The sequence below is a fragment of the Hyaena hyaena genome, unplaced genomic scaffold (assembly GCF_003009895.1).
Source record: "Hyaena hyaena isolate Hyena2069 unplaced genomic scaffold, ASM300989v1 scaffold_158, whole genome shotgun sequence".
NCBI lineage: Eukaryota > Metazoa > Chordata > Mammalia > Carnivora > Hyaenidae > Hyaena > Hyaena hyaena.
Window position 1 is genome coordinate 624,918 of NW_024080790.1, and position 22,325 is coordinate 647,242.

General features: G+C 45.8%; 1 protein-coding gene across 1 annotated transcript; it reads left to right on the forward strand.

Moving 5' to 3' along the window:
- The first annotated feature begins 16,700 nt into the window (after positions 1–16,700).
- On the forward strand, positions 16,701–21,179 carry CD207 (CD207 molecule). Its single transcript, XM_039239608.1, has 6 exons — positions 16,701–16,776; positions 16,869–16,985; positions 18,358–18,732; positions 19,271–19,422; positions 20,450–20,568; positions 21,029–21,179. The coding sequence occupies exons 1-6, from the start codon at positions 16,701–16,703 to the stop codon at positions 21,177–21,179; spliced, it is 990 nt and encodes a 329-aa protein (XP_039095539.1).
- The last annotated feature ends 1,146 nt before the right edge of the window (positions 21,180–22,325 follow it).

A 22,325-nucleotide genomic window follows, 5' to 3' on the forward strand; every position in this document is an offset into this window, starting at 1 on the left:
TCTACATCCCTATTTTCTCCCTCAAATTGTCTTAAAGCAAATCCTAGGTATTATGTAATTTTTTAATGTTTATTTCTGAGAGAGAGAGAGAGAGAAAGAGGGAGAGAGAACACGAGCAGGAGAGGGGCAAAGAGAGACAGAGAGAGAGACAGAGAGAGAGAGACAGAGACTCCAAAGCAGGATCTGCTCTGTCAGTGCAAAGCCTGATGTGGGGCAAGGCCCGCGAACCATGGGATCATGACCTGAGCTGAAGTCAGATGCTCAACCGACTGAGCCACCCAGGCGCCCCTATTATATTATTTTTACTGTAAATACTTCAGTATGTATCTCTAAGAAGTAAGAGCTCTTTAGAAAAACCACAATAATATTACCTACAAATTAGTACTAATTCTTACATTACCAATATCTAGTTATTGTTCATATTTTCTATATTATCTCTTGTACTTTTTTACAGGTATCTTGTTTCAGTCAGCATCCAAGCAAACTCCATACATTGTGTCTGTGTGACACATTCTTTTGGGCTTTTAAAATCTGTAACTGTTCAGCTTGGGCGTGTGTGCGTGCGTGTCTGTGTGCGTGTGTGCACGTGTCTGTGTGTGTTCGCACATGTACATGTAAAAGCTAGACCATATATCCTTAGTTATTCACTCTGGATTTTGGTGGCCCCTCTGGTGTCTTTTACCATGTTGCTCTATTCCCTAGCATTTAGATCTGGAAGACTTAACAGATGCAGGTTTGATTTTTCTTTTTTTCCATTTTGGACAAGTGAGCCTCATGAGTGGTGCTTGCATCACCTCAGGAGGCACTTACTGTCCAGGTGACTTTCTTTTGTGTGGAGGTCTTCTTGCCCTTGACAAGCTTGGGTGGAGCAGGGACACGGTGTCCCCCTGCTGCCTGTCTCCTGTTTGCTGGGGGTCTCCTCACAATGGGAACCTGGCATTTCTTAATGTTCTAGACTTTTGGAACTGATCCTGTCAGGGCTTGGTGTATTTACCAGTCACAGCTGGTAGGACAGAGGCCACCTCCCATCTGGCTGGTTTCTTAAGACCAAGACTTTTGTCCGTGTCTGCTCTTTGGGGACACGGCCCCATAATTGTCTGTCTTCCATAAAGCCATCACCTATCTCTCTCCGTTCAAAGATTCTGGCTACTTTACACATTTACTGAAACTTCATGGGTCCTGGCCCAGGGAGTGAGGATAGGAATGGGATTACTAGTATGGCTTGCTACGTTTCTTAAGGGGGTCCAGGATCCCTGGAAGGCCAGGACTCCAATATAACTATCATGCAGTCCTACAAAATTTCAAGGAGGACCAGATTCACACCCATTGTAAAGACATGAAGCCTTAGCCTAGAGTAATTCTGTAAAGCCAGTCAAAGGTAATGGCGCCATCTATGGGCCACTGAAGAAGAAATCATGGGTGTAATTGTGATCACAGGAAGGAGCCTGTGGAGGCAGGGTTCAGGAATGGGATTCCATGCTCTTCCTGTTGATTAATGAGGAGTGAGCTCTCCAGTGACATGATCTTTGTTTAATGACCAGATGCACGATCAGTACTCTGCTGGATACTTGAGGGGACCCTCTGCAGGTCTCTGGAGTTGAGTATCTGTGCAGCTCTCTCTTCTCCGGGGCTTTGTCCTGTGTTCTCCATCTCCTTGGACTCTCAGCTCTGTCCCCTCAACTCAGGGAGTGTGCTGGGCTCTGCCTGTTCTTTGTTTATATGCTGTGGAAGCTCTCAAGATACAAACTGGGGCAACTGGAAGTCTCCCCTTACTTGTTTCCTTCATCTCAGGAATTACGTCTTGCATTGCCTGATGACCAGCGTCTTAAAGATCATTGTTTCCTGAATGTTGTCTTTCCTTTCCCTATTATTACATCTTGGCCAGAGGTAGAAATCTTCATTTGACCACTTTAGTTTTCAACCAGGCAAGCCAAATTTCTGGATGGCCTTAGAGACACCACTGGAGGGGTCCCTGGGCATCACAGAAGATTTGGGCCCAGCTTCTGTTCTCAGGGTTCATGTAGTACAGGCCTCATTCCTCTCCAGACTAAGTGGGTGTGGTTGGTATGACAGGTGTGTTATGTGTCTGGTTCTGTGGTCCCACAATGGAGACTCCCAGGATATGCACTGAGTGCCAGTAGTGGCAGGAAACAATCTTTCTGTCTAGTGGGGCATCTTCTCAGTCTTGGTCAGAGGTCCCAATGACAGCCTTCTGGACAGAGTTGCTTCATGGTTCCTTTCTTTCTTTCTTTTTTTTTCCCTTTCTTTCAAGTAAGCTCTATGCTTACTTCAAGTCCCAAAGTGGGGCTTGAACCCATGACCTGGAGACCAAGAGTTGCACGCTGCACCAACTGAGTCAGCCAGGCACTCTGTTTCTTGGTTTCTATGTCCTTTATCAAGACATATTTGTCCCATGGGTTCAGATACTGCTTTCAGAAAAACAGACACTCGGATCCATAGCCCTTGGCTGGAAAATTCCTCACTATGGTTCCATCTTGGGAAGGCTCAGGACCTGAGCAGCTTCCGGCTCTGGAGCCCAGGGAACAGCTGGATGCCAGGCTTGGCCACAGCTGGTGCACACCTGCTGTCTCCCCAGCTCAGTCAACACCCAGCACCCCACCTATGAGTGGCTGTCAAGCTGCACTAACAGTTTGTTTTAAAAAGAAAATCAATGAGAGTCTAGTCATGAAGAAACAGTCAGACAAATCTAGAATTGAGGGCATTCTACAAGCAACTGGCCTGGGCTCTCCAAAATATTAATGTCATAAATGATAAAAAGAGGTGTGTGGGGTGCCTGGGTAGCTCAGTTGGTTAAGTATCCGACTCTTGATTTTGGCTCAGGTTCGTGAATTCGAGCCCCACGTTGGGCTCTCTGCTGTCAGCACAGAGCCTGCTTTGGATCCTCTGTCTCCCCTTCTCTCTGCCTCTCCCCTGCCGACTCTCTCTCTGTCTCTCTCTCAAAATAAATAAACTTAAAAGACTGTATGTGTGTGTGTGAGTGATGGTGAGGTGGTGAGGCTGTTCCAGGTTATAGGAAGCTATAGGACCACAACAATCAAATGAAATGTGCAAACTTTAATTGGATCCTAGAGTCAGGACCTTCCCCCACACTTAGAGAAGAGAGCCCATGAGAAGGAGTGGTGTGCTGGTATTGGCCCTTAGAGGCTCTCAAGAGCCTGGCATGTTCATCTCTTCTCAACTCTGCTTTCAGTGACATCGTGTTGGTTACTCAATGGCCATGGCGGAAATGTTTACACAAATATTGCAAATCAGGGTTTCCCCTCTAGAAGTAGAGGGGTGCCTGGGTGGCTCAGTCTGTTGGGCGTCTGACTTCGGCTCAGGTCATGATCTCATGGTTTGTGGGTTTGAGCTCCGCATCGGGCTCTGTGCTGACAGCTGGCTCAGAGCCTGGAGCCTGTTTCAGATTCTGTGTCTCCGTCTCTTTCTGCCCCTCCCCTGCTCACACTGTCTCTCTCTCTCTCTCTCTCTCTCAGAAATAAATAAATAAATAAATAAATAAATAAATAAATAAATAAACAAACATTAAAAAAATAGAACTAGAGAACCAGTTTTAAACATCTTTGAGCATACTACTGCACATTCCATTTGTTTAAAATTCTCTTCTACTTTTTTTTTTTTCCCATATTGAAGTTTTTCAGGACTTTTTTTTCTCCTGGATTCGTGGACTTAATCTTGAGAGTAGGTTTAACCTTGAGCATGGTGTTCATGAAGAAGATCTTAGAAACTTCTAGAGAAAAATATCCGTGTACCCCCCTCCCTCCAAATATAGGGAAACAGACCTATTTAAAGTGTATTCTGATAAAGAGGTGTATTGAGAAAATCGACAAAGAGCACCAGTTTTACTCTCCTGCCAGTGGGAAGACTTGTTGAAAGGGTATAATCCTGTTCTGTTTTCATGTAACAAAGGAATCTTTTAGGATGTCTGGACTTCAGAGATTGTTATGTACTGTGAAGTGTAACTTTTAATTCTTAAAAGCCCGTAATTCTGATTGGTTGTCACTCAATAGTTCAGTGCCCTGATAACAATATTTACATTGATATATTCTTTCCTGAGGGTAGGACTCTCAAGATTTTAAGTTAGTCCAGAAAAAGAGCTTTGGCATTTCCCTTGCCAACCTCCATGCATGCTTGATTCTGTTTTCAAAGGGTTTGAGAGCCTTTGAAATGTTCAGGGCCACCCTGAATTACAGGGCCACTGTGAATATGTGGCCTCAGGGCTGCCTGTCCATTTCCTTGTCTTTGGTGAGCTTCTGCTTCCATTCTCCTCTGCTATCATGCTAGAACTGCCCTCTTCATTTCAGTTTCCCTGTGCAACTCCTGCAGATCTTCCCTCCTGCCTCACTGAACAACCAGGAAAGAGCAAGGGGGAAATAGTCACAGAGAGGCTTACAGGCAGATTTCTGAGAAAAACGGTGCAGTGGGAGCTGACTAGCTAACCAGACCACTTCCACCTAATTGGAATGAAAAGAGCAAAATGAGTAAAAGTAGCAAAGACCTCACCAGCAGTGCCTAAGCTCGAAGCTCAGAAAAGTATTTTGAAAAGTATCTAGCCATAAAATTTGGACTCTAAAACTGAAATGGGATTGTATGACCCAACATGGTTCTTTCTGGAGAGTGATAGGGGGACAGATGGGGGGCCACAGTCTACACCAAACCCATCACCAGGTCCTGTTAATTCTGCTCCTAAATATATATGGAATCCTCCCAATTTCTCTGTATCTTCATATTTTTAATGGGTTATTTTGTGTCAAACAGGAAAGTTATTCATGTGGATTGTTTTGTCCACATGATTATTGAACTCTCTTACCAATTTAAATAACTCTTCCAGATGGTTCTTTCAGATTTCTTCGGTAAAAAAAGCATATCATCTACAAATAATAATAACCTTATCTTCTCCTCTTAAAAAAATAAAGTTTGGGTCTTGCATGAAGGAAACTAAAAAATGTTGACTGACAGATATAAAGGAAATAGACATCACATGGATCTAGGTGTAAAGACTATATTAAGGATGTGGAATCTTCCTAAATTATTTTATAACTTCACTAAAATTATTAAATTTGCTAAAACTAACCTTTACATAAAATTGCAATAGGACTTTGTTTTTTGTGACTTGCCAAAAGGTAATTTGAAAGAACAAGTTAAGAATGGCTAAGAAAATTTTAATTTAAAAAATGGTGGGGCGCCTGGGTGGCTTAGTCGGTTAAGCGTCCGACTTTCGCTTAGGTCATGATCTCGCGGTTTGTGGGTTCGAGCCCCGCGTCGAGCTCTGTGCTGACTGCCAGCTCGGAGCCTGGAGCCTGTTTCAGTCTGTGACTCCCTCTCTCTCTGACCCTCCCCTGCTCACGCTGTCTCTCTCTCTCTCTCTCCTAGAAATAAATAAAAAACATTAAAAAAATAAAAATTAAAAAAATTAAAAAAAATGGTTAAAAAGGGGGATCTGCCATATTTTAAGATGTATGGTAAAGCAGTTAGTTTGGTAATATTAAAAGAATTCAAAGATTAATAAAACAGAATAGAGATGTCTTTAGCAGACCTGAGAAGAAAACAATTAATGTCAAAGGATGTATGTGAAATTAATGGGGAAAGTACATATTACTCAAGAGAGTGGTGCTGGTATTTTGTGGGCAGCATGTCGTCTTTGGAAAAGGGTGACGATTCTTTGTGTGATTCAACTGGGGAAGTGGCAAGACCTCACAGAGCAAACCGGAACTTGGAAATCCGAGGGAACTGCAGCCTCTCTCTGAATCTTCCTGTTTTTGGCTTCAGGACAGTGTTTCTCAGAGTGAGACATATCCATTAAGTGTAAAAGAAAAATGGCAATGGATACCCTGTTATAAACAATGTTAAGTCGATTTTCTTAACACAGGAATTCTCAGAACCCTTAATATGGTCACGGTTACCAGGAATCTTCAAGAGAGGCATACAGCATGGACTGTTTACCAAACTGACTTAAGCTTTGAACCCATTTTGAGCATACTCCAGGACTAGTGTTCCATTTAACACACTGTGGGAAAACTGGATCAATCTTAATAGGGAGGGAGATATCTTCATGGGTATATCAATTAGGGTTCATGATGAAAACAAGTCCATGTCTGCATAATTTAAGCAAAAAAAGAATTTATCGGGAAGGTAACCACTTGTTCTCAGACTCCGTGTGAAGGCTTAGAAAATGGGACAGGACCAAAGAAAGGAGGCTGTAAGAGAAGATTCCCAAGATGCCCCTTGACGAATCTCAGATTCTCAGTCATGCAGATGGTGGCGTCTGATCGCCTGAGCCTGTAATGTGCCCGAGATTCAGCTGCCAGGGAGTTGGGAAGAAGAAATATCCAACCCTTTTTGTCCTTTGACTCAGAGTTGTGGACCCGTCTACCACTGGTTTTGAGATTATTTCTCTTTATAGAGAAGGGCACTGATATCCTGGACAAAAAGACAAGTATCTCTATAGCTCAACACCTATATACACCCTTTTCCTCACACTGACACTTCCTCAAGCTGCCATCACCTGTCCTAGTGCAGCTGTATGTTGTCCACACACATCTCCTTTCCACGAGTAGATAAGCCACTGTCTTTGAATTACTGCAACCAGCTTGAAGTGCAGGATCATGGAGTGGTGATCCACTTTAGTTTTGTCATGATCTTATCTGGGTGTTCTGAACAGTGTTTCCAATGGAAAGTGGGAGGAAAAAGAAAGAAAAAGGAAATTAAATAAAAAATAAAAAGATACATTACACAGCAAGAAGAAACTACAGGTATAGTGGCTTTAACCCCTGCTTCTGCCAAGTTTGTGAGGCCATATGACTGCCTTCCATCACTATTTATTCTTTCTTCTGTTGCCCTTCAGTCAGCACATCAAGTGCCTAAGTTCTTTCCTTGATGGGATGAGTCAGACCTTAGTTTCTGAGCTATCCTACTCTGTAGGTTGTCCCATTTGTTAAGAGTTCCAGAAGAATTCCAAACTTTATGGGTTGAAATAGAAGATACTCTTCTATTGCTTGAGTTCCAGTCATAATTCTCCCTGCCTCCTGTGTTAGTCATCTATTGCTACCTAACAAACTACCCTCAAACTCAGTGGCTTTAAGAGTAGGCATGCATCATGTCTGTTTATGTGGGCCAGGAATCCAGGTGTGGCTTAGCTGGGCACCTCTGATGCCACATCTCTGATGAGGCTTCATTCAGGCTTTTGGCTATAACTGTGGTCACATCTGAAGATTCAGCCGATGGGGGAGGATCATGCTTCCAAGCTCACAAGGGCATGAATACCAGAGATCATTGGAGGCCATCTTAGAGGGTACCTACACATCCCATTTGTGTGTCAGTGAACCTTCTTCTCTTGAATGTCAGGATCAACCTTCCTATGCGGTAGATATGGAGATACACTTCCCAGATCCCCCTTCAAAGAAGAATCTGTTGCCTGAACTTTTTTTTTTTGGGGGGGTGGTTGTCAGTGGATGTTCACCTCCTTCAGGAAGCCTCAATTACAGAGATACCCTCACCCAAGGGCATGTCCTTCCCTGGGTAGCCTATACCAAATGACTGATTGTGGCAGGTCAATCAGATATGGACATTGTAGCCTAACATAGGAAAAGTCTAGCTCCTCATGGGGCCAACTGAGGTTTATTGGCCTGAACTACGTTTCAACAGTTCATCTTATCTCTCTGCCCAACCCTATCTCCTCCTACTCTCCTTCCATTGGTATTGGTCCTTTATAAAAAATCCTATACACAAAACTCCATCTTGGTGTCTGCTTTTGGAAAACCTGGTCTGAGACTTTGCCAAACCTATGATCATTTTTTAAAACCAGTGGCATGAGATGCTTGAAATAGCCTGGTAGCAATCTCAGCCCTTAATTCAGGGGAATCATTGTTGTGTTCTTTGGTAGAAATATTCCCCCTTTGGGTACCCTAAGTTGGCAGATCCAGCATTTCAGAAGTGAAGTAAGACCCTTGAGGATGGGTCATTATATATATGTCAATGTGAGAGATATTACCTACTTATACTCCTTGGTATAAATCCTCCAGATCCATGTATTTTAGGGGAAGAAACAGCCCTATTTTAAAGCAGGTACTACATGCTGCAGAACAGCTCCCAGTGTTTCAAGGCATTTTCTCCCAGCAGGTACTAAAACTGACTCTTCAGCACTCAAGTCCACTGTTCTACAAGGCCATCTATTTCTGGGTGACGGAATACATGACAAATCAAGTAAGTCTCATGGGTACAACCCATCGCCTTTCTTCTTTCACTCTAAAGTGAGTTCCTTAAATACTACACGGCAATGAGAAACAATGAAATCTGGCCATGTGTAGCAACATGGATGGACCTTGAGGGTGTTATGCTCAGCGAAATAAGTCAGGCAGAGAAGGACAAATATCATATGTTTACACGTATAGGGGGATTAGGAGGAACTTGATGGAGGAACAAGGGGGAGAAGAAGGGGGGAAATGGTGGGGGAAAGGGAGAGAGGCAAACCATGAGAGACTCTTGAATGCTGACAAAAACTGAGGACTGATGGATGTGGGGGGGAGGAGGGAGGGCACTTGTGGGGATGAGCACTGAGTGTTATGTGGAAACTAATTTGACAATAAACTATTTGTAAAAAAAAAAAATAATAAAGTGAGTTCCTTAGAAGGACCTTGTTATATGGGATGCCATGACGTGCAATAAGTGACTATGGATTGTGTTGTGGGCAGAAGGAGGGCAATCAGTGAGAACAAACCTAAATTCAAAATGAGTTTCTTTGGCAGGAAAGACAAAACACTGTTCCCTCCATGATGGCAATCAACCTGTTATTAGATGGCACTCTGATCCACCCAGGGAAAGATACCATTTTAAAGGTTCAGAGTTAGCTGCTGTGCTGGAAGCTTGGGTACAGCAGTGACAGCATTGGAGAGGAGAAGTCCATGCTATTGAGCCCATACATAGCCAACATACATGACATTTTGAACATAAGCCCACAGAGTAATCACAGAAGAGGCTGGGCAAAGAGGCTGACTCATACACAGAAGAGTCATTTAGTTTACTGATTATTGAGAGTTCTTTCCTCTAGGGGGCTTTTTGGCAATATTGATGTGGGACAAACATATTCTCACACTCGGGACCCACTTCCTATCCCACTCCTGAAGGAAAGGGTCCAGTGTAATCAATCTGTTACTAGGTAGATGAGTGTTCCCACTCCTATGTACAGAAGTAGGAGTATCATTATTATGAATAGTGATCATAATAACAACATTTATTGAGTATTTACTATCCACATGTGTTTGTATTTACTCATTGAATCTCTATCAAAGTCCCGTGGGGCAGATATCATTGTCATGCCCATTTTACAGGTGAGGCAGTTCCAGCACAGAGAAGTTAAGTAACTTGCTTAGGGTCATACACTGAAAGTGGCCACCCAGCTTTGAATCTGGCTGACCTGTCTTTGGAGCCTTGATTTTCAAATGCCGAGCTGTGTCATCCCTTTGTTGCAGTCTCTCCCACCTTCCTTCTTCATTGTGCCTGCCTCCCTCAGGAATCCCTCTTGCAGGAATGCCTTTTTCTCTGCCATAAAGTTTACTCTACTTCTTCAGATTCAGCTCAAGTGCCACTTGCCAGGGGAGCCTTCCCTAACCCCTACAGACAAGGTCTTGTCTTTTACATGCTCTGAGTGCTTTGTATATTTTTCCTTCATTCACTTAACACGGCACATGTGATGTACTTATTTGTGCAATATTTATTGTAAGCTCCAGTATTTATTGCTCACCGCCTAGTGCAGGCCTGGCACACAGAAGGCATACATTAAACATTTGTTGAATGATTTTGTTAGAGGTTTGGGAGTGTTCTTGATGCTCTGTGTTTGTGTTCTATGTGAGCGACTGACGGGGTGGTGCGTTACTCTTTTCAAGGCCCAATCACATACACTTGCAGTCCTAGAGCAGTTAAGCTATGGAGTCTTGAAGTTTGAGTCTTTTGGCCACAAGATAACTTGCTCCGTTTTTCCCCTTTCTGGTTCAAGATCATTAACTCTGAATAAGTGCTGCCAGACATTTTCATTCACCAGTCAGCTAGATGGAGCAACTCTTGTTACACAGCATTAAAGTGTTTCCATGAAGTTATCTCACTTCCCTTGAACTTACACAGGTGACATATGCTCCCCTAAATGACCCACCCAACCAGTGCATGGAAAAGCAGGATTCCATGCCAGAACTCATGTTTTTCCACTGGATTGATGGTTTTTACCCAGGAATGCATGTAGGAATCGCTCAAGCCTGAATCCTAACCCACACCAAATAAGTCAGATTTTGGGGGGTGTGGCACTGTCATTTTTACAAATGTGTTCCAGGGATTGAGGACCACTGCACTGGGTAGTGGCATGTAGCTCTCATTCTCTCCCACCCCACTTTGGGAAGGGGGGTTTGGGTAATGGCAGTGTGAGTATATAGTTCTCATGTAGTTGAAAGATATATTAGGAGAAGCAGATTTATTTCCAGGAAATGAAAACATGAACCTGTGTATCTGTACTGTGTTTTCAATAAAAGTAGTTTGGAAAAGTGTCATATTTGATGCCACTTTAAACTACAAGGATTTTTGTTGTTTTTGTTGTTGTTGTTATTGCTTCAGGCATAATCACAGGTACACTTTATTTTTCTTGCAAGAAAACAGGTGAATGCCATGAATTATCCAGAGAGAATTGCATTCTCCTGCAGGGCAGGAACCATGGCTGTTTTGTTCAAGGCATCCCCAATGCTCTATCTAGCATAGAGCTTGGCATACAGTGAGCACTTGATAAGTTTCGCTGGATGAATAAATGAATGCTTGAGTGAATGAATGAGAGCAATAGCATCCATTTCTGTGGGGCTGTTCCCAGGGGAGGTATGATGGAAGACACTCATTCTGAGGGTCCTCGATGGAAGCTGCAGGTGCAGGGATCAGAGACGTCTCTAGGGAGCAGCGGGAGGCAAAGGAAGTTTAAGGTTCTAGTTAGGGAGACTGACTGAGTCCCCATTCACTTTATTTAAGATTTATTTATTTTTGCAAGAGAGCGGGTGTAAGTGGGGAAAGGGCAAAGAGAGAGAGGGGGACAGATGATCGAAAGCAGGCTTTGTTCTGACAGCAGTGAGCTCATTGTGGGCTCAGACTCACAACCCATTAGATCATGACCTGAGCCAAAGTCAGATGCTCAACCAACTGAGCCACCTGGTGTCCTCCCCACCCCCCGCCACGTTCACTCAAACAGACTATCTTTTTTAGAACAGTTTTAGGTTCATAGTAAAATTAGGTTCATAGTAAAATTAAACAGAAAGTATAGAGAGTTATCATACAGTCCCCACCTAGCCTTCCCCCAGCCTCCCCACTGTCAGCATCACCCACCAGAGCAATACGTTTGTCATAGCTGATGAGCCTACACCAACACACCATGATCACTCAATGCCCATAGTTCACGTTAGGGTTCCCTCTTGTACATGTTATGGGTCTCGGCAAATGTGTATTGATAGGCACTCACGATTACGGTATCATTCAGAATAGTTTCACCGCTCTAAAAATCTTTTGTGCCCCACCTGTCTCTCCTTCCCTCCCGGTTATCCCTGGAAACAACTGATCTTTTTACTGTGTCCATAGTTTGCTTTTCCCAGAATGTCATGTAGTTGGAACCATGTAGTATGTAGCCTTTTCAAATTGACTTCTTTCACTTAATAACATACATTTAAGGTTCCTTCATGTCTTTTCATGGCTTGATAGCTCATTCCTTTTTTGTACTGAATAATATTCTGTTGTCTGGGTATACCACAGTTTATTTATCCATTCATCTACTGAAGGCCTTAGACTTCTTTCATGTGTCCAGTACCAGACTCTATATCTCTCAGACTCTAGGGGTATATACTAAGCTTTCTGAATGGTTCTATTCAGGCTAATCTAATTTAATATGGTAGTCAGAATAATGGCCCCAAAGATGTCTACATTCTAATTCCCAGAACCTGAGTGGAATTAGGGCTGATAATCAGCTAGCTGGATTTAAGGTAGGGAAATTATCCTGGGTTATCTGGGTAGGTCCAATAAAAAGGTCCTTAAAAGTAGAAACAAAAGGCAGAAGCCTCTTTGTCAGAATGATGAGATGTGATAGGAACTCAATGTGCTGATGCTATGAACCAAGCAATGTGGGGATGAAAAAGCAGGGGGCGGGGGGGGGCTCATTTCCCAAAGGAAGGGAACTTCGGTATCAGAAATGGGATTGGGAAGGATGCTGTGGAAAATAAGCAGAAGCTCTCCTGGTAGATACTTTTTTAATTTATGTAGATAGTTAGATGTAGCTATGGACACACACACACACACACACACACACACATATGCATACATGTAGACAAAAAAGAATAAATTGCACAGATTTTCTTTTATGGTAGGTAATTTTTTTATTTTTGCTTACCTGGATTTTTTTCTGTAATAAATAGCATTAGTGATAAATAAATAAATAATTTAAAAAGAAACTAGGCAGGGGTGCCTGGGTGGCTCAGTGGGTTAGGTGTCTGATTTCAGCTCAGGTCAGGAGCTCACAGTTTGTGAGTTTGAGCCCTGCATTGGGCTGCACACTGGCAGTGCCGAGCCTGCTTAGGATTCTCTCTCTCTCTCTTCCCCTCTCCAACTTGTGCATGCTCTCTCTCTCTCTTTCTCTGTCAAAATAAATAAATAAACTTAAAAAAAAAACTAGGCATACTTTTCCCAACAGCCCTTTGTTACTCTCCTGACATGAATCTGCCTTTCCTACTAAGGTCACAGGCAAGAGCTCTTTGGTTTGGATGGTTCAGAGCAACTTCCTCTGCCCAAAACATGGTGATCTTTCTATGTAATTGGGCTACTCACCCATATCCATACCACACCAGATGCCACCAGATGTACCGGCCTGCCCACTGAGGTCTGCCCCATTGTCATTGTTCCAAAGAAACCTGCCCCTATATAATGTCCCATTCCCAAGATCAAGGGAGACCTAGAGAGGCTTCCTGCACTGTACTTGGTCCTTTAATCCTTCCCAGAATTAAAGATACACATTTTAAAAAATGTTTTATTTATTTCTAGGAGAGAGAGAGACAGCGTGAGCAGGGGAGGGTCAGAGAGAGAGGGAGACACAGAATTGGAAACTGAGCTGGCTGTCAGCACAGAGCCTGACGCGGGGCTTGAACCCACGAACCGTGAGATCATGACTTAAGCGAAAGTCGGACGCTTAACCGACTAAGCCACCCAGGCGCCCCAAAGATACACATTTTTTTCAACAAGAGGAACACTATTTCTGGAGACAGGGCTTCTAGCTGTCTTTCTTCTTGCACCTGGTGCAAAGTGGGCATCCTAGGAGAACTGAAGGATGAATGGTACCCCCACCACTACTTTCGTACTGGTTTCTGTGCCCTGTCCCTTGTTGCTGGGACACATACCTAGAAGGTAGCCTAGAGTCTCTTGGTTATCTGGATCCTTGGTTATCTGCTGGTCAAACCTGGCATCACATTATACACAAGAGTCCCTTCTGAGGCCATGGAAAGCCTGTCCAGATGTCACAGTGTCTTCTTTCTCACTTCATAGCCATTCTCCCCTCTCCTCTCTGCACCCTGCTCTCATACCTCCACATCCCCTTTCCCAGTGTGTTGTCCACTCTAGTTTCCTCTAGGCCTTGACTGGAGGGATTGGGATTACTATCCTTAGGGATGACTCTTGGCCCTGCTGGGCCATTTCAAAGCAACTCAGGTCTCTTTTCCACTTCCACTGATTATGTCCATGGTCTATCTCCAAGCAGAAGGAGAATCCCAACCAGAGAAGGCGAAAGGTGGCCAGACTGTTTCCTTCCTCCACTCTTCTCCAGAGAAAGTCTTAGAACCCCAGAGGCATGGCAAATGGGGAAACAGAGAAGTGAGCATGGACTTCCCTTTCTCTCACACAGCAGTGATTTTTGGTCACTCTAAGTCTGGCCCAAAGTTCCTCCTCTGTTTAGAAGAGCTGGGATTTCCTGAGTGTTTAGGAGAGCCTCCCGTTTTCCTGGCAGGAAAGTACGGCTGAGGTACTCGCCTCCTGCTTTGTCTTTTTCCTCCCAGGCTGTTAGGTCAGGGGTCTGATAGACACCCAGCAGGATGCATGGGACGTGCTTAGTCAGTACCTGCAGACAGATGAGCGTGGCTATAGGAAAATAGTATGTGACTCTGTCCTTCCCCACAAAATGGGAAATGAAACCTCTCATGGCTGGGACTTTTACATCCACCATCTCTGGAACCCCAGTGGGCTCACAGCTCAGGATTCTAGTTGCTTCTTGCTTAGCTTCCTTGTGCTGGATCAACAGAACATCTATGTGAGGCTCCCATTCCCATCACTCAGAGTAGATGCCCTCTAGCCCAGCCCCTTCTTATGCAGTGAGCTCCAGCTTGGTGAAGCCTCTGGACTTCCTGGGACTAGTGAGAGGCATGTAGGTGTTTCATTAGTACCTCATGCTACAAACCAGCAGAGGTTTGGGAAAAGCCAAGTCTTGGACACGGAGGAAAGAGTCCACACACTCCAGGTCAGGCAGCCTCTCTCTCCCACATGCTTCAGGAGGAGACCAGGACCTCAAAGGCCCCTTCTACCAGAGCCTTGAGTAACTTGGCTTCTTCTCCACCCCAGGCTCTGGATTATGACAGGCAGTAAATGTAGGGCCAGGGGCCAGGAGCAGAAGGGGTGAGGCATCTCAGGCGTTTGACTGGGGTACAAGCATAAGATTCTAGAACAGAACATTCTAAGCCCTTCTGAACACTGGTGGTACCAAGGTTCTGCAACCAAATGAGCAGCCTGAAGAGAGTGGGGTATAGTCATAAATGTTCAGAGAGAGTGAGTTAGAGTGAGGCTTTCAATTTGGGGAATTAGGTAATGTCAAAGGTTAGAACAGGTAGCAGTCCTGGAAGGTACAGACAGAATGTGGGTGCGGAGAAGATTAGATAGGGTGGAAGGCCACCACCTTGTTGCCCAGCTTCTTTCCCACCACTTGGGGAGTATGGTGAGGAGCCCTCTCTGGTCCTCCTCATCCAGTCAGAGGAGGGGCTCCAGTCTGAGGCCTACTCAGCCTGGAGGGAGAGCAGCAAGGGGCCTCTGCAAGGATAGGGAGCTCTGTCCTTGGCTCTTCTCATTTATTTCCAACCTGTGCCCTGAAACCACCCTGTTGTCCACATCCATTGGCTTACATTAAGCAAGCCTAGGCCAGTTTTCTAGTCCTTTGGCTACAATTTTCATGGATTTTTGAGTCGGGTGTAAATCATACTTCTCTCATGTCTTTGCTGTGGAAATGAATGATAATGGCTGGAAAGAAGCAGTAGCTTCTGGAAGACAGATCCCAATCCACAGACTCTAGGTTTCAGAATTGAGTAATGATCAGTCATCAGCTCCCATCCACTAATCTTCCATTTATCCAGCCAGCCAGCCAACCATCTGTCCATCTATCTAATTATCTGGACCAACTCCCTTCCTTTTATCCTTCCCTCCCTGTATCCTTTCCTCACTTCCATGCTTTCTTTCCTATCTTCCAAGTAATATTTGTTTAGAATGTGTTATGTCCCAGGTTTCTCTGATGTCATGGACTTTTTCAAAGCATGAGAAGTTTCCCAGGAGAGAGCTTAGTCCTTCACTGAGCCCTGATCAGCTCCTATTTGCCCTTAGCGTCTCCCACATATGAAAGAACACTTCCTGGTCTGATGGTGCTGAGCCTCCCCACTTTGAGAAGCTCATAAGTGCAGGAAGCAGGGAGGAGAACCCACATCTTACATTTACATTTTGAATCTCCAAACCCCACTTTTATAAAGGGATGCTGTATCGTCTAAGATGCCTTGGTAACAGGAAGTGTTTTATTTCAGTGGTCTTCTTACTGGTCTCCCTGCTTCCAGGCTTTCCACACCCTGTTCTATGCTCCTTGCCGCCACCAGAGTAAACTTTTGCAGTGTCCCTGCCCTTGTCTCTCTCCTGGCTGAAGTTCTTCATTGGCTCCATGTCACCCATAAACCAAAGTTCAAGCTCCTTAATATAACCCAAGAAGATCTTCATGATCTGACCCCAGGTTTCTCTTTAGCCCCATGACCTTCCCACTCCTGTCATACTCTTTACACTCCAACACCATCAAACGGCACCCTGTGCTGTCTTATGCTCCCATACTTCTGAGTATGCTGATCCTTCTATCTGGAGCTTTTACCATTATTCCATTCTTTGTACTTCCTTTGGACAGTACACATTCTTCTATTGTTATGCTCATAACACTGTATTGTAATTTATTTGCTCAGGTCTGTCTTTCCTACCAGATTATAAGCCTCTAGAGTACAGACTGTGAGTTAGTCATCTTTGTGGCCCAGTCCCTGTACAGTGCCTGGTACCTAGGAGGTACGCCATATATATTTGTGGGATGAACACCTGCTTGGATGGATGATGGATGAGGGGAATCTTCTAAGAGAAATAGAGTAGTGTTGGGACAATATGGTTAAAGTGTCCATGCAACAGGCCCCTGGGAGAAGATGAGTGGCTTCTCCCTGAGAGCTCAGACCTTTGTGGAGAGGACTGAACTGCGGCTGAGGCCAGGCAAAATGTCTAAGCCAGAATGGGGAACTTTGGGGTGACATGACGACCTCCTGTGGGACTCACTTCCCATTTTTTCTAGATAAAACGCCCTTCGGGAGACAGCCAGCCAGAAGGTACCCGTGCTGCAGATGTGAGTGTGCAGGATGAAGGCTGCTGAGAGCGAGGTCCCGGATGTGCACTTCAGTGTAGATAAACAGAACATCTCCCTCTGGCCCCGAGGCAAGCACCAGCCTCCACTCAGAATCTACTTGGTGCTCTATGGTGTGCTGTTGGTGGGTCCTTCAACGCATGTTTTCTTCTTCTTCTGGCAGAGCCTCCTCCCAAGACGGGTCTTTCTCTGGTTCCGAGGAAATCTCTCACAATCCGGGCTGCAGTCATCATCCTGACGCTGGGCCTGGCCACCACCATCTTGCTGCAGGCAGCTCTCTGTAAGTCCTCACGTTCTATCTATCATCCAAGCCTGGTCCTTCTCCATGGTCAGCTGGCTCCCTCAACATCCAGACCTGCTGGCCAGTTGTATCTCCCACCTCTGGCTTTTCCATTTGTCTCATTTCCCCTCTTCCTGGGTGTAGTTTCAGGGTCCCCTGTTCCCAGTAAGATGAGCTGCTGCTCTCTGCTTCCCAATCCCAAGGAGGTTTTCCAGATTGAGATCAGCACTTGCATGCTTGGGCTCAAGGATATGCTCCTTTGTCCCGAGGAAACATTCATCCATTTCTTTATCCCATATCATCCCCACCCTCCCCCACCCCCCAAGCTGTGTAGCTCTTTTTGTATAGAGCCTTGTGGGAAGCTGCTAACAGTGAACAAAATGTTTCCTGACCCCACAAAAGAAGGACTTCCAACTGCATTCAGCCCCAACCGACTAGGTGGAGAGTCTGCCAATGAGCCAACAGGTCTCCTGGTTCACCACTCTCACGAGGACCCCTTCACACTTCCTTCATTCTTCTTCCCGTTCCTGCTGAGGTCATGTCAAGGGAGACATCCTACTTGTTCACTGTTTGTGTGACTTATCTTTCCTTCTCTTCTGCTCTGCCTAGCCCCTCATGTTCTCTGCTAGCAGAGCCTTTTTCCTCCCATCAGGTCTCCAGAAAGCAGGGCGGGGTCAACATCTGTCTTCTCCCTTCAAAGCATTGGGACATATTTGGTCTCAGACTTGGAGTCTCTGAGTAGAGTTTCCTCTTGGTTTGTTTTTGGTCTCCTCTCCCCCACCTGAGCCTGTAACCTCAGCAGTGTCATGGTGGGTGGGGTAAGGGAAGGGGAGAAACGGTTTTGTAATTCCTTCTTTCCATATTCTCTGGAGAAGTCACTTCCAGATTGGAATCCTGCATGCCTGGCCCCCATCATGGCCACAAAAGGCCTGTGGGTAGATGTGGGAAGGTGCTGCCCTAGTGGATGCCACTGTAGAGGCCTCTGAAAGGAGGAGCTGGGAATTAAGTGATGGAGCCCCTAGGAATGCAACAGGGAAGTAACTGAGGGCATCCTTTTATCAAATGTGCCCTGAACATGCAAAGCAAATTTAGGACTGGGTGCTAATCCCTGCTTCTGCTTGCCTATGAGGTCCTCCAATAGACGGCCTGTGTTTTATCAATCTGTGCGTTACCTGCATCTGCAAGAGCTCCCAGCAAGAACTAGGTGCCCATCACATGTTTGTTGAATGAATACATTATGAATGAAAGGAGAGCAACAGGTCTCTGCGTAGCTTAAGCCTATCCCTTCCTTTCCCTTCCTTTTATCACCCTGACAGCACTCCCGGTTCCTAGGAGTTCCCTTTCCCTGACCTCTTAACTTTTTCAAATTCAGATCCCTGGTTTATGCGTACAATATCAGATGTAAAGACCAATGCTCAGTTGCTGAAAGGCCGTGTGGACAACATCAGCGCTCTGGACTCTGAGATTAAGAGGAATAGAGGAGGCATGGAGGCAGCGGGCATTCAGGTCCAGAAGGTGAATGCCAGCCTGGATCACGTGCGTTCTCAGATCTGGAAGTTGGAAACCGGCGTGAAGGAAGCCAATGCACGGATCCAGATGTTAACAAGCAGTTGGGAGGCGGTCAATGACTTAAATACCCAAATTCCAGAGTTAAAAAGAAATTTGGATAAAGCCAGTTCTTTAAATGTCAAGGTCCGGGGACTCCAGACCAGTTTGGAGAATATCAGCAAGTTGCTCAAACAGCAAAGTAAGTGATTCAGAAAAGAACATTGCAAGCTGACCAGTGGCCTGTGGAGCCACAGGCATGAGGTGTTGGGCTGGCACATGTGGAGGGAAGGGGATGAGGAGCCAGGCAGGCATGGTTGGAAACTTAAGAAACGAGGGCTCAGCAGTGGGCTCCGAGGACTTAGGGGCTGTTCAAGAGAAAAGGGACCAGGGACCAGCATAGGATCTCACCCCAAGGCACAGAATATGAAGGCACTAGGGAGTCTCTCTGTCCTGGCCATTTATCCATTAAGTTCCATCCCTGGAGCCCAGGGTCTCAGCCACTTGTGATGGCCAACAGAGAATTGTGTCCTCTTAGTGGGAGGGACCGATTCTTGATCAATATCTCTAACTCTCCCCTATCTGAGCCCAGAGACTCTACTACTCTCAGCCAGACCTTCAGCATGTGAGACACTATCCCCATTTACTGCTGTCTTGGGGATCCTACTTGAGAACCAATCCCAGCCAACACCCAGAGGGAACAGGAATCCCAGTGTTCCCCTTTCACCCTTGTTCTCCAGATGACATTCTGCAGATGGTTTCTCAAGGCTGGAAGTACTTCAAGGGGAACTTTTATTACTTTTCCAAAGTCCCAAAGACCTGGTACAGTGCCCAGCAGTTCTGTATGTCCAGGGATTCACACCTGACCTCAGTGACCTCAGAGAGTGAACAGGTAAGTGCTGTTCCAATGGGCTCTAGGAAGGGGGTGTATTAATAGCTATATCAGGAAGGATGAGCAAGATTATGATGCAGTGACAAAAATCCCCAATACCAGGGACCCAACAATGAAGGATTACTTCTCAGTTGCACTACATGTCTAGCAAGGGCCTGCAAGGAGTTCTGCCCATGTGATCACTCAGGGACCTTGGCCAAAGGAGACTCCATCTCACTGTATGTGTCCACAGTTGCTGAAGCAGGGAAGGAGAACATGGCAAATGGTATGTTGGCTCTTAAGCTTCTGCCTGGCAATAACAGGTCTCACTTTTGCTCACATTTCATTGGCCAAAGCAAATGATGCAGTGGTCCCAGCTTCAGGGAGGGGAGGGAGGTAAAATCTTTCCATATGCCCAGGAAACAAAAACATTTAATAGCCGTAATAACACTACGGAACCCAAGAATTTCCTACCTAGTGAGCAGAATATTGAACAAGCCCCTCTCATCTGGGAGGTGGACTAGTAGAGCAGGTAAGAGTGTGTGCTCTGGAGTTGAGAGCCCTAACCCTGCTCCTAACTAGTCCCAGAGCCCTGGGTAGTTATTGAGCTTCATTAGATCAGCCTATTGATCAATGACACACACATGATAATAGTACCTGATTCAGAGAACAGCTGACTAGATGCATATACGTGCATGGTGCCTTGCACATACTAAGTGCTCACTCCATTTCAGTTATTAGTATCTGGGCCCTTCTCCTGGGGTCTCTGCTCTGGGGTTTAGCTGAGTCTTTCTTGTACTCCAGCATCTGCTTCCTGAGGGGCAGAAAGGCCTGAGACCTTGAGACCTGAGTCTGTTAGTTGTGGGACAAAGATAAATCAGACTTTGGAAGATGGACTCTGGGCAGGGACAGGAAGGGGCTTGAGAGAGGTCAGTGTGTGTGGTGTATCTGTGGGGCTGTCACTGAGGACAGGTGAAGAACACCCGGAGAGACAGATGTTCTACCTGTGCATTGTGGCAGGTGCCTCCCTCTTTCTCTTTCCCTACAGGAGTTTCTGTACAAGATGGCAGGTGGACTTTCCTACTGGATTGGCCTGACCAAAGCCGGGAGTGAGGGGGACTGGTACTGGGCAGATGATACTCCATTCAACAAGGTCCAGAGTGCAAGGTAAGCCCCAGAGCCTCCTTCTCAGCCTGACTTTCCTTGGCCAGGACCAGAGCCTGCAGGACAGAGTGACTGTGGTTCTGTCCTCAGGCAGTAGGATCACTGAACCGAGAGCTAGCTCACCTCTGCCACTAATTTCCTGTGGGACTAGGGACAAATCTGTGGCTTCTCCATGTTGTCTCAGGTTTGGTGTCATGGCCTTCTGCCCGTTCTCAGCAGGGCCCCTCTTCTACATCTCCGTCTTTGCGGTGTGGGTTTGTGTAGGGCCTTGAGAGCGGTGGGCTGGCTTGGCCCTAAGTTGGGAGAGTGATTTAAGGCTTTGAGGTTGACTTTTCACCAGTCGCCTTCCTCTCAGGCGTGGGTACAAAAACTTGTGATACTATTACTCAGGACCAAAGCTGGGATTGAAGTCACTCATTTCTTCATTGGATATAAGTTTTTCCTTGTTTTTTTCCTTTGGTAGGTTCTGGATTCCAGGTGAGCCCAATAATGCTGGGAACAATGAACACTGTGCCAATATAAAGATGTCCTCTCTTCAGTCATGGAATGATGCCTCCTGTGATAATAAGTTCCTTTTCATCTGCAAACGGCCCTACATCCCATCAGAACCATGACGGGACCGGTCCCAAGCTTGCACGTTGAGCTCCGATGCTTGTTGAACTAGAGGAAATGCCTTTCTTTCTTCCGTATTCCAGGGTGACTCTGCACCTTCACTTTTCTGGCTCTCAGAGGCATCCTGTTGTTCATCTGCTTTGGCTGGGAATCCTCTGACCCCACAGAAGCAGTTGGAGTAGAAGGGAGATCTTGGAAAAGGAGAGGAGGGCAGAGAGGATTTAAAAGTCCAAACTGCCTTAATAAGATGATCAGAACCTTGAGGTTCCCTTTCCCTTCCGAGAAGCCTCAGTTTTATCATATGCAAGTTGCTTCAGACCACCCAAGTGGTTTTCCTGATACTGATGTTCAGGGCTTTTCCACTTGATCCCCCAGAATTCCCAGTTGCCTGCTTAGGGGGCCGTGTTCTCGGTGGGAAGAGCTCGGCTCTTAGAGACCCTGTCCAGCCTGTGTTCCCATTGCTCTCTCCATCCATGCCCCCTGAGGTCTGAGTCCCTTCTTCTCTGAGATAGGAGCAACTGGTTCAGCTCAGGGGCCAGCATGGCAATGAGTCTCCTTTAGAGCTGGGCCAGCATCCATGCTCCTTCTCGCTCCCCTTCACTCAGCAAACTCCATGGCCCAGGTCTGTCTTCTACAGCCCTCTGCCTAGCCCCTCTATCTCACCTCCTGCATATCCTCTTTCACTTACATATCCCCTCTTCCTTTTAGGGACAGAGTTCACTGCAAGCTTCATTAGAATAAAATGCTGCCTGGGGAAAGCATGTTTTACCTCCATGAGCATGTTTTATTCCCGGCTGTACAGGTGAATGTGCCGGCAAGGGCATCTGCTCTGCCGGACATGGAGTTCTGGGGTATCCCCAGGAAACAGTTGGAGGCTCCAAAACGACAAGAGGTAGAGAAGATTCAGCTCTGGAAATGCCCCAGACTATGAGCAATACTTACCCCTGGTTTTTACTGAACTGAAGGAGGGTGGGGTCTGCAGTGCCATGTCCCTCTTGGTGGTCTTTCATCTCAGATGCTCAATGGACAGTCTCCTGTTGCCTGGCTTTAGTCCTGAAGGGGACACTTGACAATGTTTCCCTCTCTTCATGAAGACCCTGTTTGTGGATATCAGATCCAAAACCTGGTCCAGTGGCCGAGGCAGGGAT

What these genes read in the sequence shown, in the direction of transcription:
- CD207 (XM_039239608.1), top strand. Translation starts at nt 16,701, where the DNA reads ATGAAGGCTGCTGAGAGCGAGGTCCCGGATGTGCACTTCAGTGTAGAT. An exon ending in CAAGTTGCTCAAACAGCAAA is followed by an intron (nt 18,733 to 19,270) that starts GTAAGTGATTCA and finishes CTTGTTCTCCAG; the next exon opens with ATGACATTCTGCAGATGGTT. An exon ending in TGACCTCAGAGAGTGAACAG is followed by an intron (nt 19,423 to 20,449) that starts GTAAGTGCTGTT and finishes CTTTCCCTACAG; the next exon opens with GAGTTTCTGTACAAGATGGC.